General features: G+C 46.5%; 1 protein-coding gene across 1 annotated transcript in view; it reads right to left on the bottom strand.

The window, feature by feature from the left end:
• FRG1 (FSHD region gene 1) overlaps positions 1-13,830 on the bottom strand; it is a 315,590-nt gene that overhangs the window by 149,012 nt on the left and 152,748 nt on the right. Inside the window, exon 5 of the mRNA XM_069631557.1 lies at positions 12,329-12,443. Within this exon, the coding sequence (XP_069487658.1) occupies positions 12,329-12,443 (115 nt within the window). The remainder of the gene's footprint in view (positions 1-12,328; positions 12,444-13,830) is intronic.

Genomic DNA, 13,830 nt, shown 5'->3' with positions numbered 1-13,830 from the left:
AGTGTGGCCCTCTTTTTTGATAAGGGGAGCCTAAGTCATGAGGGAGTCTAAAATAGTAACAAAAGGGGACTTTGGCTACCCCACCTGTCTGGCTCTGGCCTGGAATGGTTTCAGCACACTTTGTACAGATCCCCATCGGTGATTTGTGCATAAGAACACCCGGATTACTTTTCATGTAATGACAATTTTATTCATGTGACTAATAAACATTCATGTGACTTAAAAATAGCGTTAGAAAGCTATTGTCCAAAACCCTTTGTTTGCCACTTAATTACTGGGTAGTAATACACTTTTGAAGGCTTTTCACATCAACCTCATACAATGAAAATTTTAATACAGTTTATGCGGTGTGGGTTAGTACATCTGGTGACTTTTAAATGTGGTATTATTTTCTTCACATCTCTCTAGTCAACACTGAGTGGTGTTTCTGGCACCCTGTAGGTAGCTGGTATTCAGGTGCCGTCTTCAGGACAAATGTGGGGGACATGGAAGTGTCCGCGATGAGTCACAGTGGTGGGACATCTAAAGGTAAGGAATTACAAATTAGAGACAGGGTGTGTCTCTTCAGAGACCGAGGTGCCTGGGTGTGTGCTGAGCTGTATCCTACTTGGGGCATTTCTTTACAGAGTCACAGGTGGTGAAGAAAAAGTGTGCAAGTTCTTTACTCCAAGCGCCGGTAGTGCACTGTTGTTGAATTTGATCCTGTGTGTCTAGGATTGGGTCCGCAGCTGGGTAACTGTGGGAAAAGATAGTAAATATCTAGTGAGATAGTTCATTAAAAACAATTAAGTGCACTAGCATTTACAGTGCAGGTGCCGCCATTTCTGGCTGTGTAATGTACTCATTCGCGGTACATGGGCTATGCTATGGTGCAGTGCTGGGGACCAGCTATTGACCAGGTACCCTGTGCTAAGGTGGTACATTATGTGCAGGGGCATATTGGGCGGATGTGCAAGGTATTTGCCCTGCTTGCTGCTGAGCTGCGTATGCTCAGTGACCTGCTGTGACATAGCATGGTCGGCATGCATGCAGAGGTGTCTATTCAAGGGTGCCTTTGTGATTCCAAAACAAATCATGTGGGTATCTAGGCCCGTGTGAGTGCCTACAGAGATACTAGCAGTGGTGACAAAGTCTGTTATTATAGTGAAACGGTGTGGTTGCCGTGTCCATCGTAAGCCACCTTGTGTGGCATAATCTCGCTTACCTTTACGTTCAGCTACAGCTCTGGCAATGGTGCTGTCTGTAGCTGGGCGCATGCGCATTGTATTTGTATGAGCGTCAGGCGGGGGAGGGCGTACAAGGCTGCCACGCATGCTCGTTAGATCAGTGTCTATGGGCGGTTTAGAGACAGGATTAGTGTCTCAGCACCGAGCATGACAGCGTGCGCCTGCAAAGACGTTGTGTGCACGGCTGTGAAAACTATGTTAGTTATGTTCAATGCACGACAGTCATGGCATTTAGTTGCAGACATGGGTTACTCATTCACATTATGTTGTTCATCTGCAATGATTTGTCATGTTTAACATCTGGCATTATTCAATATTTCTTAGTACATCTTGAACCACAGAGTAGCAACTTGTAAATTCCCCCTCTTTGTTAGTGGAAATTACCACTACGTAGATAAAGTAGTAGTAGGCGGTAGAAGCTCTATTAGTCACGTACAATGTAAAAATGTCTTGGCAGTTGGTCACAAACATTGTTTACTCAATCACTCTTTGTTTTGCATATACTATTGTGTTATCTTGTCGTGTTTAACATTTCAGCATTTTTCAATATTTTTGGTAGCATCTTGTTAACAATCCCGCTAGGAGCTCCAGGCAGTTTACGTGGAGGCGAAGCTCTTCTTCCCTCCACTTGCCTCCGGTCTGTAGCGATCCGCATCTGGCGCCCCAGCCCTTCCGGCTGGCGTCCGATTCTATAATCAGATCCGGCTTGTCTCCGAATATGGCTCGCCCATTCCAGGCATCCATATTCTTTAACCACCACTCCAGCTCTGTAATGGACTCCTGATCTAGTGGTACTAGATGATGATACTTCAAGTCCCTGTTGAAGGTGCTTTATCTTCAACCTCTGCAGCGCTCGGTAGTGCAGGGGGCCTGGGAATATGGCTTGAATAGATGCTGCTAGTAACCCCACTATTCTTGCCAAGATTCTGAGTGAAACTTGCTGCTTTTCTAAGCATGCTCTGATCTCTCTTGATATCTTTTATCTTCCGAGTCGGAAGCTCTAATGTCGCCTTCTTGGTATCTAGCACAAACCCTAGGAAGTCTAATCTCTGCGCTGGCGTGGTATCGGATTTCTCTGTATTCACTAGGAATCCCAGAGATCCCAGAAGGCCCTGCACCCATTTTGTCTGCTACACTAGTACCTCCCGATCTTCTGCCAAGAGTAAGAGATCGTCCAGGTAAATGATCAGCCTGACGCCCTTCTCTCTGATCGCTGCCGCTACCGGCTTTATCAGCTTCGTGAACGCCTAGGCTGCTGATACAAGCCCGAATGGCATTGTCCTGAATTGCCAGAATTGTCTTTGCCAGCGAAAAGCTACGAATGGTCTGTACTCCTCGAGTACTGGGACCATAAGGTATGCGCCCTTCAAATCTAGACGTGTCAACCAGTCTCCCTCTCTCAGGGAGTCCCTGAGCTGGTGGATGCCCTCCATCTTGAAATGTCGGTATATGATCCACCCGTTCAGCTCTTTGAGATTTATAACCAGGCGTACCTTCTCTTTCCTGTGTACCAGGAACATGTTGCTCACAAACCTTGGGGTTGTCTCGCATCTCTCTATCGCCTCTTTGTGTGCTAACTCGCTATCTAGGCATGCTTGTTCTGCTTGCACTAATCTCTGACTCTGAGGTCTGCCCAGCTGTACTGGTTCTTCTATGAAATCTAGCTGCAAACCTCCGACGGTCTGCAATATCCAGGAATCGCTTGAAAGCACGTGCCAATTCTCTAAAAACATGCACGCCCCCCCCCCCCCCTACGGGAGGATAATGAATTGCTCTCACCTGGCGTAAATCCTTGACCTTGTCCTGTTCCTCTGGACCTGCGGCCTCTCGGGAATCTCCCTCTGGACGGGAAGAAGGTGCCTTGCCTCTGTTCTTCCAGTATTGTGCTCTGGGATTCTGGGGTCTACTTGAGAATATCTTGTGGATAGATGCTTGTGCCTTCTCCAGCGAAGCGTATGTTCCGACAAAGCGTCCCATCTCCTTCCCAAAGGTCTCCCCAAACAGGAGTCCCTGGGCTCCTTCTCCTGCTTCATGCGATACTAAATCGCTAATTTTCGAGTCTATTTTCAGTCGAAGGCCCCTTCTCCTTTCTGAAGCGATGTCACAATTCGCATTTCCGAGGAGGCATACTGCTCTCTGAGCCCAGCCGGAGGGAGCTTCGGGGTCCACTTCTTCCCCGGTATCCTTTGCCCTCTCTGCTAGGTCTTGGCGAGTGGCCCAGCCAGGTCTAACACCTTCTCCTGGCAGCTTCTCCAGGACATATCAATACCCTTGCGGGGATCCTTACTTGACTTTGAAACAAAAGTTAGCATCTTTGGGTCAAGTTCGGGGGTTTCCGCTACCTTTCCCGGGAGGTCTGGTTGCGGACACTCTGCTCGTAGCGCTGTTTTACCTCCTTATCCAGCGCTTTGCGTAACCTTGCCGCCATATATTGCACTACTCGTTGGGGGTGGGGAGAAGCGCGATTTGGTTGCCACTCTGTGGACCTCGGATTCCGGATGCTGTCTGGGCCAAACATATCTTCATGGGCTTCCAGGAGGTGTTTCTCCTTATGCACCCTCTTACCCCCACTGGGTACTACCCAGGTGTCTTCTGTGACCTCTTAATCTCCCTGCGAGGCCTGCTCTTCTACTAGCTCATCTTCCTCGCCTGGGTCTTCTCCTGCGTTATCCTCGCCTGGAGAGGGGGTCATGAGGTCTGGCACTGCTCGACGCTGTAGATAAGCCTCTTTTTGCTTCGCAAAAGCGTCTATTACCTCTGGGGCCTTATCTTCTGCCCCGTCCAAAGAGCCCCGGGGGTCGTCAGAGGATTTCCTCCTGAGGGCTATCTTACTCCCCTTATGCCCCTCTTTCAAGGGTTCTGTGGGCATGCGCTTAAAGTCTTTGGTTCTTGTACCGGGCAGGGAGAGCATAGCTTCCAATGTCTCCAGTCTCTCCTGTAGGGGTCTGACCTCTTCTGCCACTGCATCAATAAGGGCGCTTCCCAGCACTTGTTTAAAGCTGGCAGCGAGGTCCTGAGGCTGCTCCTCCTCACTCCACTCAAACTCTGACATCTTTTTGCTGTGCTGTGTGCCCAAAATACCTCAGTCAGGTGTCTTAGCACGCCCACTGCTCCCTTAAGATGATTGATTATTAATATCTATTATATATACATATATATTTTTTTCTTTTTCTCAGTGGCTGCACCAACTTGTATGTCTTCTGCCTTCCGGCTGCTGTGAGGTACCTCGCTTCAATCGCGCTATTCTACTGCTGTCTAGCAGTGTGGGGTGCTCAGGGGCTTTCCTGTGGTCTGCTGCACCTGATCTCGTGGCTGCTACTTTCTTAGAGGTCTGTGCTCAGCAGATGCTGCCATGCGCGCGCAATCGTAGGACCGCTGAATTCTTTCAAACTGATGTCTTTACTCTGCTCGTAAGAGTGTTCGGCGTGGTGTGTTTGCACTAGGTATAAGAGTCGCTTAATAGCAAAGTTCGCTTTCATGCGCGAGTAACGGCATGCTAGGTCTGGGGGCCAGATTGCAGGAGCGCTGTTGGCTGCTCCTCGCGAGCGCAGCTCCGCCTACCCGAGGCTGGGGTCTACTGCTGCGATATCCATGCTGCCGTTTAGGCGCGCTTCTGCATTCGCAGGCACCGGCTCCTTCCCAAGGGTTTGGGCCAGGCCTCGCGAGAAATAGTACCCTTACTGCGTAGTCCGGGCACCTGGCTGCAGCCCTGAGGTGCCGAAATTGCGACAGGCCCGCCGGCCTCAGGGACAAAAAGCTCCTATAACTCACCCGTTAACCGCTCGAACACGAGGTGAACTCCTCGGCTTATATGACGCGCTAAGCGTCTCTTAAACGCTCATTGTAGGCGCGTATTATAAAAACAAAGCATAATGCTACCCACTTCAAACAATCTTCTGCCCACATACACTGAGCGATGACAATTTCACCAAAATTCTTCCACTCATTTCCAGTCAATTCACAGACATACGGAGAGGGAAGATATGGTACTTATCTGCTTGAAGAGCAGTAAAAGAAGAGGCGAAGTCCAAGCACAGGAAGTGGGTTGTGACTGGCTGAGAGGGCATGGACTACAGAGACTCATGGATTTTGTAGTTTTTGAAAGAGTTCTGTTAACACTTTGCAAGTTTTATATAAGTTTGTTGAACTGCTGAAGAGTAGTAAATAAATGAAGTTGAAGCATAATGCTCGCCTCCAGTCTTGTCATAGAAATACAAGTGTGATAGCACTTTAAATTCTGAAAAGTAAGAAGGACATACAGGTCCACAATCAGACCCGTGCACCACATTTAGTTGTGGTGCAAGGGTCTCCACAATAAACAATCTCCATGACCGTTAGGGCTCAAAAGGTCAGACAACCCGCAGTCGCCCTTTTCCGGCATCACGTGTGTGGCATTTATCGAAGTAACAAGACACTTAGCACAGTTAGTTTGATGTTAAATGCCCGAGGAAATTCAGCAAAAAAGTACTATGCTTGTCTTCCAAACGCCACCTTCTAAACAGATACGTGATATTACACAGGGCTCAAAGGTGAATCACCCGCAGTCGCCCTAATGATGATAGTGTAGAATGTTATCCGTTGGTGGCCAGAATGAACACAGGCGGCTTGACTTAAATCCGGGTAACGTGGAAGTCTCACTAAGAATGAAGGCAAGTTTCTGAAGCAAGCGTTCTTGTGTTCCAATTGTATAGTAAATAGCACGCGGCTTTGCTTTTCCAAAGGGTTTATTGTGCTAATGCTCGTAGAACACAGGAACTCATCACAGACTGAAAAGCGAAAAAAACACTTACCCTGCTTCCATTCCAGTGTGCTGCCCCAATCCACACGTCTACAAGCCACAACCACCAAACACTACGCTGCGCTGCGCGCTTGCACAGTGTTTGAGGCAGCAGAGTCCCAGCTAGTAGACACAGAAAGAGGTCTTGGATAGATAGTCTCCTCTGTTGAAGTTGCTGCAGACACGGGAAGGCTCCTTTCCCACCAACTCCACCAAACACACAGCGCTGCACACTACCACTCCCATTTTAAGTAACTGAAATGCCATTTTGCTCCTATTTCACCAACTACAGGCCCATCACTACATTACCGTTCCTGTTAAAGATAATAGACAGAGTAGCTTACCTACAAATCCAGCAATACCTAGAAACCCGCAAACTACTAGGCACACACCAATCAGACTTCAGACCACAACACGGCACGGAGACAGCTCTCATCGACCTAAAAACCCAGATCAACGAAATCAATGACAAAGGAAAAACCGCCATGTTACTCCTCCTTGACCTGTCGGAAGCCTTCGACCTGGTGGATCACACAGTCCTGTGCGAACACGTGGCCTCAGCAGCCCACTTCTCGAATGAGGCCATAAACTGGATACAATCATTCCTGGACAACCGCACTATGAGAGTCTTCTCCTCAATAGCCTCAGCAGACCTCATCAGCATAACCTGCGGTGTGCCTCAGGGATCCTGCGTCTCCCCTACCCTCTACAACATCTTTACCAAGCCCCTATTTGACAAATTGGACAGACTGGGTGTCTCATACACTAACTATGCTGACGACACCCAGATCCTCATACCCCTTTCGGGCAACTTTGACTCGGATACGGCCATGGTAAACAAAATATATCTCATCATTCAGGCATGGATGGCCACACAGCCTCTGCCTGAACAATGTGAAAGCCGAAATCCTGCTCCTTGGCTCCAACGCCAACCTAAAAAAACTCTGCCCCAGCTACAAAGCGTTCAACAATTCCATTCCAGCCACCAAAACAGTGAAAACCCTAGGCTTTCACCTAGACTCAGCCCTGTTACTAAACAAACAAGTAAATTCACTAGCTTCCTCCACCGCTTACACCTACAAGCTAATCAGAGCATGTAGAGCATTTCTCTCCCAAGCAAGTTGCATCATGATAGCCAACACCCTAATACTTTCCAAACTTTATTATTGTAACGCCTTGTACCTAGGAGCCAACAAATACATAATCAACTCCAAACACTTCAAAATAATGCACTCAGAACAGCCCTCAACCTACCTTCCAAAGAACACATATCCAAAAAGAAAAAAAAAAAAAACACAAATGGCTCAAAATCTGCGACTGTATCGCTCTCAAAACAGCATCACTTACCTTCAAATGCTTAAACGCAGCCCCCTCCTACCTCGCTGCCAGAATCATAAAAAAGACCTCCATCCGCCCCATCAGAACGATTAACTCCTTCCAACTCCAGGTCCCCACATTCAGATAAAAGAAAACCGGCGGCAATAGCTTCCCCATCATGGCAGCCCTACACTGGAACGCCCTCGCCCTCAACACGGAGCGGACCAATCCTACCCTAGCTTCAGGCGCAACATTCTAACCTGGTTACGCTCCAATGATCCCCACGACTGATCATACCCACAGACCAAAGCCTATCTGAATGTATATATGTATATCCACTCAACTGATCTCTCGGAATTGTAATTACTGTACGTAAATATGTGCCTATCCTGTAACTTTTTTTAGTAAAGTTTTTATGTAACCTTATCTTCCTGCCTTTCTGTTGCGCCCCGTTACCTCTGGGTTTTGTGCGCCCTATCAAATAAATAAACAATGTATAGTGAATACAAAGGTGGCAGTGGCAACAATGGTGGATAGCAAGTAAATGGTTTTGGCAAAAACCAAGGCAACAATAGCAGCAAATGTCAGACTAGAGGTAGACAATGGGCCTCATTATGAGTCCGTCGGTAACCATGCCGGAAAAACCGTCAGGTTACCGCCAGACCCGTATTACCATTCCACCTCTGTAAGTCCCCATCCCCCCATGGAGTCCCACAATGGAAACACCATGACAGAGCCGGTGTTTCCATGTCTGCCTGCAGGCGGGTGGTGTAAATCCCGCCAGGTCAGACCTGGCAGGAGCGACACCTCCTGCCTGCAGGACTCTTAAACAGCCGGTCCGGAAAGAACGGTGGCAGCGGTTTTACCGCCACCATTCTTTCCAGACCGGCAGGGTCCTAATGAGGCCCAATGTCTAGCAAAGGCAATGGCAACAATGGTGAATAGCAAGTAAGTAGTTTTTGGCAAAATGAAGACGCAGCAATAACAACAAATATCAGGCTGCAGGTAGACGATGTATAGCAAGGGCAAAACTGGTGGTGGCAACAATGGGAAGTTTCAAGTAAATAGACTTTAGCCACAGAAATGACAACAGTAGCGCATAGTAACTAGCTGTGGCCAGATGGTTTTAAGCACAGGCCGTCGCTGGTGATACTTAGAGGTATAGTCGCTGGGGCCTACTTAGAGTCAATAGGCTATCCGGGAGAGGTGGTAGTAATTAGATTCTGTAGGGCACGATGCCTGGTAGGCAGGGTAGGCTGGTGAATGGGTGCTACGATTTGGTCTTTACGATTAGGTCTTTATAGCAGCATCGTTCGGGACCAACATGACAGGTAACATGGCAAGGTATGATTAGTGATGGGTGCCGCAATATAGACTAGGGTGTACACAAGGTGTGCAAGGCAGGTATAACAGTCCTCATGATGAGCACACCCGAGGGTCAGGTTAGTGGTAGAGCATTTCCGTAGGCTAGGGTTCAAAGGCAGGCATTCTCTGTGAGGGATTTGGATGCCTGTCGGTATCATGGCACACGTGTGTGTCAACGGGATCCTCCTCAAAATACTGGAGAGAACAATGCAAGTAGATTTGGGTGGCTATAACTACTTTAGGCTGAAAGGAGGGTACAGGATGATTTAAAGGGGGTGGACGTGGGCAGCAAGCAGAGGTTCACTGTATGTCGTATACACGCATCGATAATGATAACCGTCAGACTTTGGAACATAGATGACAAAATGTTACCAGGGGTTTTGCCGGAAAGAGTGCAAAGTTAGGGACTACGCCTCGTTCCTATGGTCAGTATGGCTCGGACAGGAGCCTTTGTAGTCCTGTGGTCGTGGTGGCTAACGCCACCCATCGAGCTGGATTGGGCATTATTGTGCAGCCCAGCCAATCAGCTCACATCAGCTGGATTGAGGTGTAGAATTCAAGCTATCATATGGTGTCAGCCATTTTGGCAAATGTTCGATCCTGGAATCAGATGGGCAATTTCAGCAATTTTAAATGTTTTTTTGCACAAATAAGAGGCTTCGCGCCTTTTTATTTTTGAACAGCGCTTGCACTTCCTGGAGTGTCAGGTTTTGGATGTTTTAATTGTAGTCTTGACGATTTGAGAGGTTAGAACACCTGTGATTGGTGTAATGACAATTGCTCACCTTTGAACAAAGACTCTGCTGCCACAGACCATTTATAGTAATGTAATGTACTCCATTGACTGCAAGGTTGAATGGATGTAAACTAGACCGTGCATTGTCATCATTTTACACACTGTTTTTATAATTAGATTGTAAACTAAATTATAAGTGTAGAAATGATCTGTATGATTATCCATGCTTCTCTGCCACCAGAAGCTGGACCAGTAGGGCCCCTGGTTTCGCCCCTTTGCCATATTGTCGCACAGCATGGGCCCGACCCAGGAATGTAATCTCCCTGTCGGCATGCGCACAAAACACATCAAGCTCCTGCCGCAGCTCAGGTAGGACCCTGTGGTCCCTTGTGGAAGCATATTCCCCCTCCAGCAGCTTCAAATCGCCCTTTGCTCGCCCCTAGCTCCTTCCTAATCTGTCCGAGAATCCCATTCTCTTTACCCATACAAATGCCTCGAATGTAACATTTGTAGCAATCCCAGAGCACCCCCTGCTCAGAGACTGATGCGTCATTGAACGCAAAGTAAGCTTCGATTTCCTCATGCACATCCTGTAAAAAAAAAAAAAAAAGGCATCAGCCAGGACTGAAAGGTAGCACAATTTACAGGGGTACCCCCTTAATCACGCTCACACCAGAGTAAATGCACCTCTCTAGGGAATTAAGGCCAAGAGTCTTCATCTTGCAAAGATAACAAGTTTAATCTGTACAGAAATGAGAATGGGGGAAAATGACTCTGCCCCCCTGCCCTCCCCTCACCCTTCTCCCCTCTCCCCGACCAACATTTTGTCCTTCTGTGGCCGACTCCTTCAGACTGATGGCAAGTAGGCGCCTTTATATACTGTTCAACTCGGTTACTATATACTGGCATGGCTCATCCAAAACTGTTCTGCCTTACAAGGGACGCTGGAGTCTTCCTTCGTACATGGCAGGGTTTCCATTTAGAACAAGTACTTAATACTGCTGCATAGGCAAGAATACATTGTAGCTCCTGTTTAGCATAATTTTCTGTATTATAAACATTTATATATAAACACATCTTCCCCCATACTCTCAATACCACTCATATACTCTTTTTATCTGGTCCAGTAATTCTCCTCAAAAAACTTGTTTCCATAGTACTCTGTATGTCATGCATAGAGTCTTTTTTAGTCTGCATGGGCTTTTGATGGACAGGGAACAGCTGCTGAGTTACCTCGTGTGCTCTGCCAGCCTTAGCGAACCCTATGGCAGTGGCTGTAGTCTATTTTTAACACAAGCTGCATTCCTTCTGCCACAGAATTCTTTACCGTGCTCTGAGAAAAACAAACTACAATTTGACAGTTTTACAAATGTATTCAGCTAAATAGCTATTTGCAGCTTATATTTGAATACTAACTATTTTCAATTAGTGGCTGGCCATGCCTGTGTGTGATTATTTTTGCATGAAAAAAGCTCTCAGTGCTATAGTGCTTAGAGAAGTCTTGCCTAATTGTAAAGTGCTTGAGGGGTGCTGGAAGGCGCTAGCCAAAAAGCTAGCTCCTCCCCAACAAGACTTGAGCGCCATGCGCACCCCTCCCCCCGCCCCATAGCATTCCAGGATGACCGGTGAATGAGCAGAAAGAGTCCGGGTAAAAATCTGACTGCTCTCAAGGGTCACCCTTCCTCCCCTGGACACCAGCAGGTAATACAGCCTAGAGTTAGAGCCATGACCCCAGGAGTGAAAGGTGTAGTCACGGGCGTCTCAATGTTGCATCCTTCAAACATCTACCAAACGATGAACCTCTCATATTTCCATCACTTTAGGTTGGCCCCCTTGTGCCACACCAGACCTATCCAGGCTCGGACCCAGCACCGTGTTCAGGTCCATCACTCAGTCAAAGGAACGGCCACTGTCCACATTTGATAGATATGTGTTGACCAGCGAAACTCTTACACCCTCCAGGACCCCACTATAACTCCCATCAGCCCTAGCCAGCCTGGTGAATGGTGAGATCATGGGAGTTGTAGTCCAGAACATCTGGATGAGCTAAGGATTGCAGACCACTGCCTTAGTAAAAGAACTCGGACAGTGAATCTCATGTGTGGTTAAATGACCTAAAGAACGGCTTCCAAGAAAACACAAATACATAAGGAACGAGGTACAGAGATTTGTGAATTTTGAATAGATGATTAGTTGTAAGATCAGAAAAGGTCAATATTGAACATTAAGTCCAAGGTCAGGTTCTGACCATCCCAGAATCAGTTAAGGCAGCACAAATCTGCTTCCATTGTAGGTTTTTGAATTAGATATGCAGCAAGCCCAAACAGCATACTGTTATGCTAGGACTATGTATGCCGCACAGGAACGATGAACAGCGGTATGTAGGTAGTTGGGGGTACAGCACTTAAATCAGTTTAAGCAAACTTGTAAAGAAAATCGATACAACATTTGTTCATACTGGGTATCACTTATTACACTCATCATGTTTAAGTGTTTGGACATTGGACAGATTACATGCAAAGCCATAGTTAATAACATGGCTCTGCTTGAAATGTAATGTCTCAGTTACGAGACCTCGATTCCAATGTTTGGGTATAGGTCTGTTTCTTTACAGTTTTATGGGCCTGTAGATCGAGGGGTCATGCTGGACTGAATTCCATGCACACTTCTTCCTGCAGCTAATGGAGTTCAAAGTGGGAGAATCTCTTTTTTTCTATGTCAAAGATATATGTATGTATGTATGTATGTGCATGGTTCTCTCTGCTGTTCGTGCACCTATCATCTCAGCATAATGTTTTCAGTTAGTCCAAAAAAGGGTATCAAAACGTGGATTTTGTTTGAATTTAAAACTGGACTAACAGTGCCAAACTCGCTCTCTGAATATTAACTTAAATTGGAAGTACTCACATCCTGAAAGACTGGTTCCCATTGCTCTCGTGATCCAATTGCATCAGAACGTCCAATAACAAGTCCTTCTGAATTGATTCCAAGGTATTTTCCATAGCCAGACTTCAGTGCAAGTCTTTAGCGGGAATCAAAAGGAGAAAAGAAATATTCTTGATAACTATGAAAACAACCGATACGCATTCTTTTAAACATTTTCTTAGTAGCTTTTTAATGACAAAATAATTAATAACTAAAAAGGTTTTTCATGGTGTGTTATAGGTGCTGTAAGTGAGGCGTCTAGCAGCACAAAAATGTATGTTCAAGGCCTCAGCAGTGAAGACCCCATTTCTTAAATAAGTAACTCAGTAGTAGCGATATACTTCTAGAACTTGTAGAGTAACGGCTTTACAGAGTCTTTATACAATGAATTCAAACACTTTGTAAAGAAAACTTACCAAAGCTCTGTGGTGAAGGCTTAGGATGGTCAGCCTGTAGTGTATGCGCAAGGTTTCCTGGTTCCATGTGTTAATATCCCCGTAAAAATATCGCCATATTTTTGCGGAGATATTAAGCCATGGAACCTGTGGGGAAACCCATGCAAACCCCATATTTTTTTAAAGGGAGCCGGGGACACCCCGCAACCTATTATTGGTGGGGATAATATTACCGGATACAGGTTTCCCTTGGGTTATTCATGATCTCTTAAGCTTTACCATTATGTTAAGGTTTACCATTATGACGGGAGTAAAGCAGATTTACAACCCCACACACAAACAAATCAAAGTAATATCCGCACAGAAACAGTAGTTATTATAAAGATGTGCATTTGCGAGTGACTACCTTGCAGATAAATAGGCCACACTGCTGAACAACCAGACAATTAAGATAACAAGTACCACCCTGCATCACAGACACTTTCTGGGTGAGGAAATTCACCCGGGGGCAAAATGGGGAACTGCATTGGAGAATCCACATCTTGGTAGCTCTTATGGGGTTACTAAGGGTGCACCTTTTAAGAGTTCCAGACTCCAGTGAGTCTTTGAATTAAGCCTCACTGAAGAGAAAGAGTTCAGGACTCCGGAAAAGCAGCAACAAGCAACGGGGTAACAAGTGAGTCAAAAGGAGGAAAACATGGATTACTGGCCTAACAATTGTGATGAAATGAACTAGAGGAGACCAACAAGGAAGGCATTATTTTCAGTACGGTGTGGCTTGAGCAGGGACAAAGCATAAATCTGAGAAACCACAACAAGAGGAGAGTAGAGGAGGTAGTCTACGCCTAGCTGTGCAGAGCCATTATACATGAGTGTGTGGAAGAGGAGTGCAAACCACTGGAAGGAAGGCAAAAACCATACGTCCCAACTCATGTGTACCAAATGTGCGTCAGAGGATCATGCAAGAGACCGGAGCACCCAGGTTATATCAGAATGAAGCCAGAGTGAGTAGGGAGAAACCTGCAAACTCATCCACTTTGAGAAGACATTGGGGGAGAATATGGCTATCAAGAGAGCATGATATTTATG

This window comes from Ambystoma mexicanum, chromosome 6q (assembly GCF_040938575.1).
Source record: "Ambystoma mexicanum isolate Mex_15411 chromosome 6q, UKY_AmexF1_1, whole genome shotgun sequence".
Lineage (NCBI taxonomy): Eukaryota > Metazoa > Chordata > Amphibia > Caudata > Ambystomatidae > Ambystoma > Ambystoma mexicanum.
The sequence above is the reverse complement of the archived record's forward strand: the minus strand, read 5'-3'. Positions and strand labels throughout refer to the sequence as shown.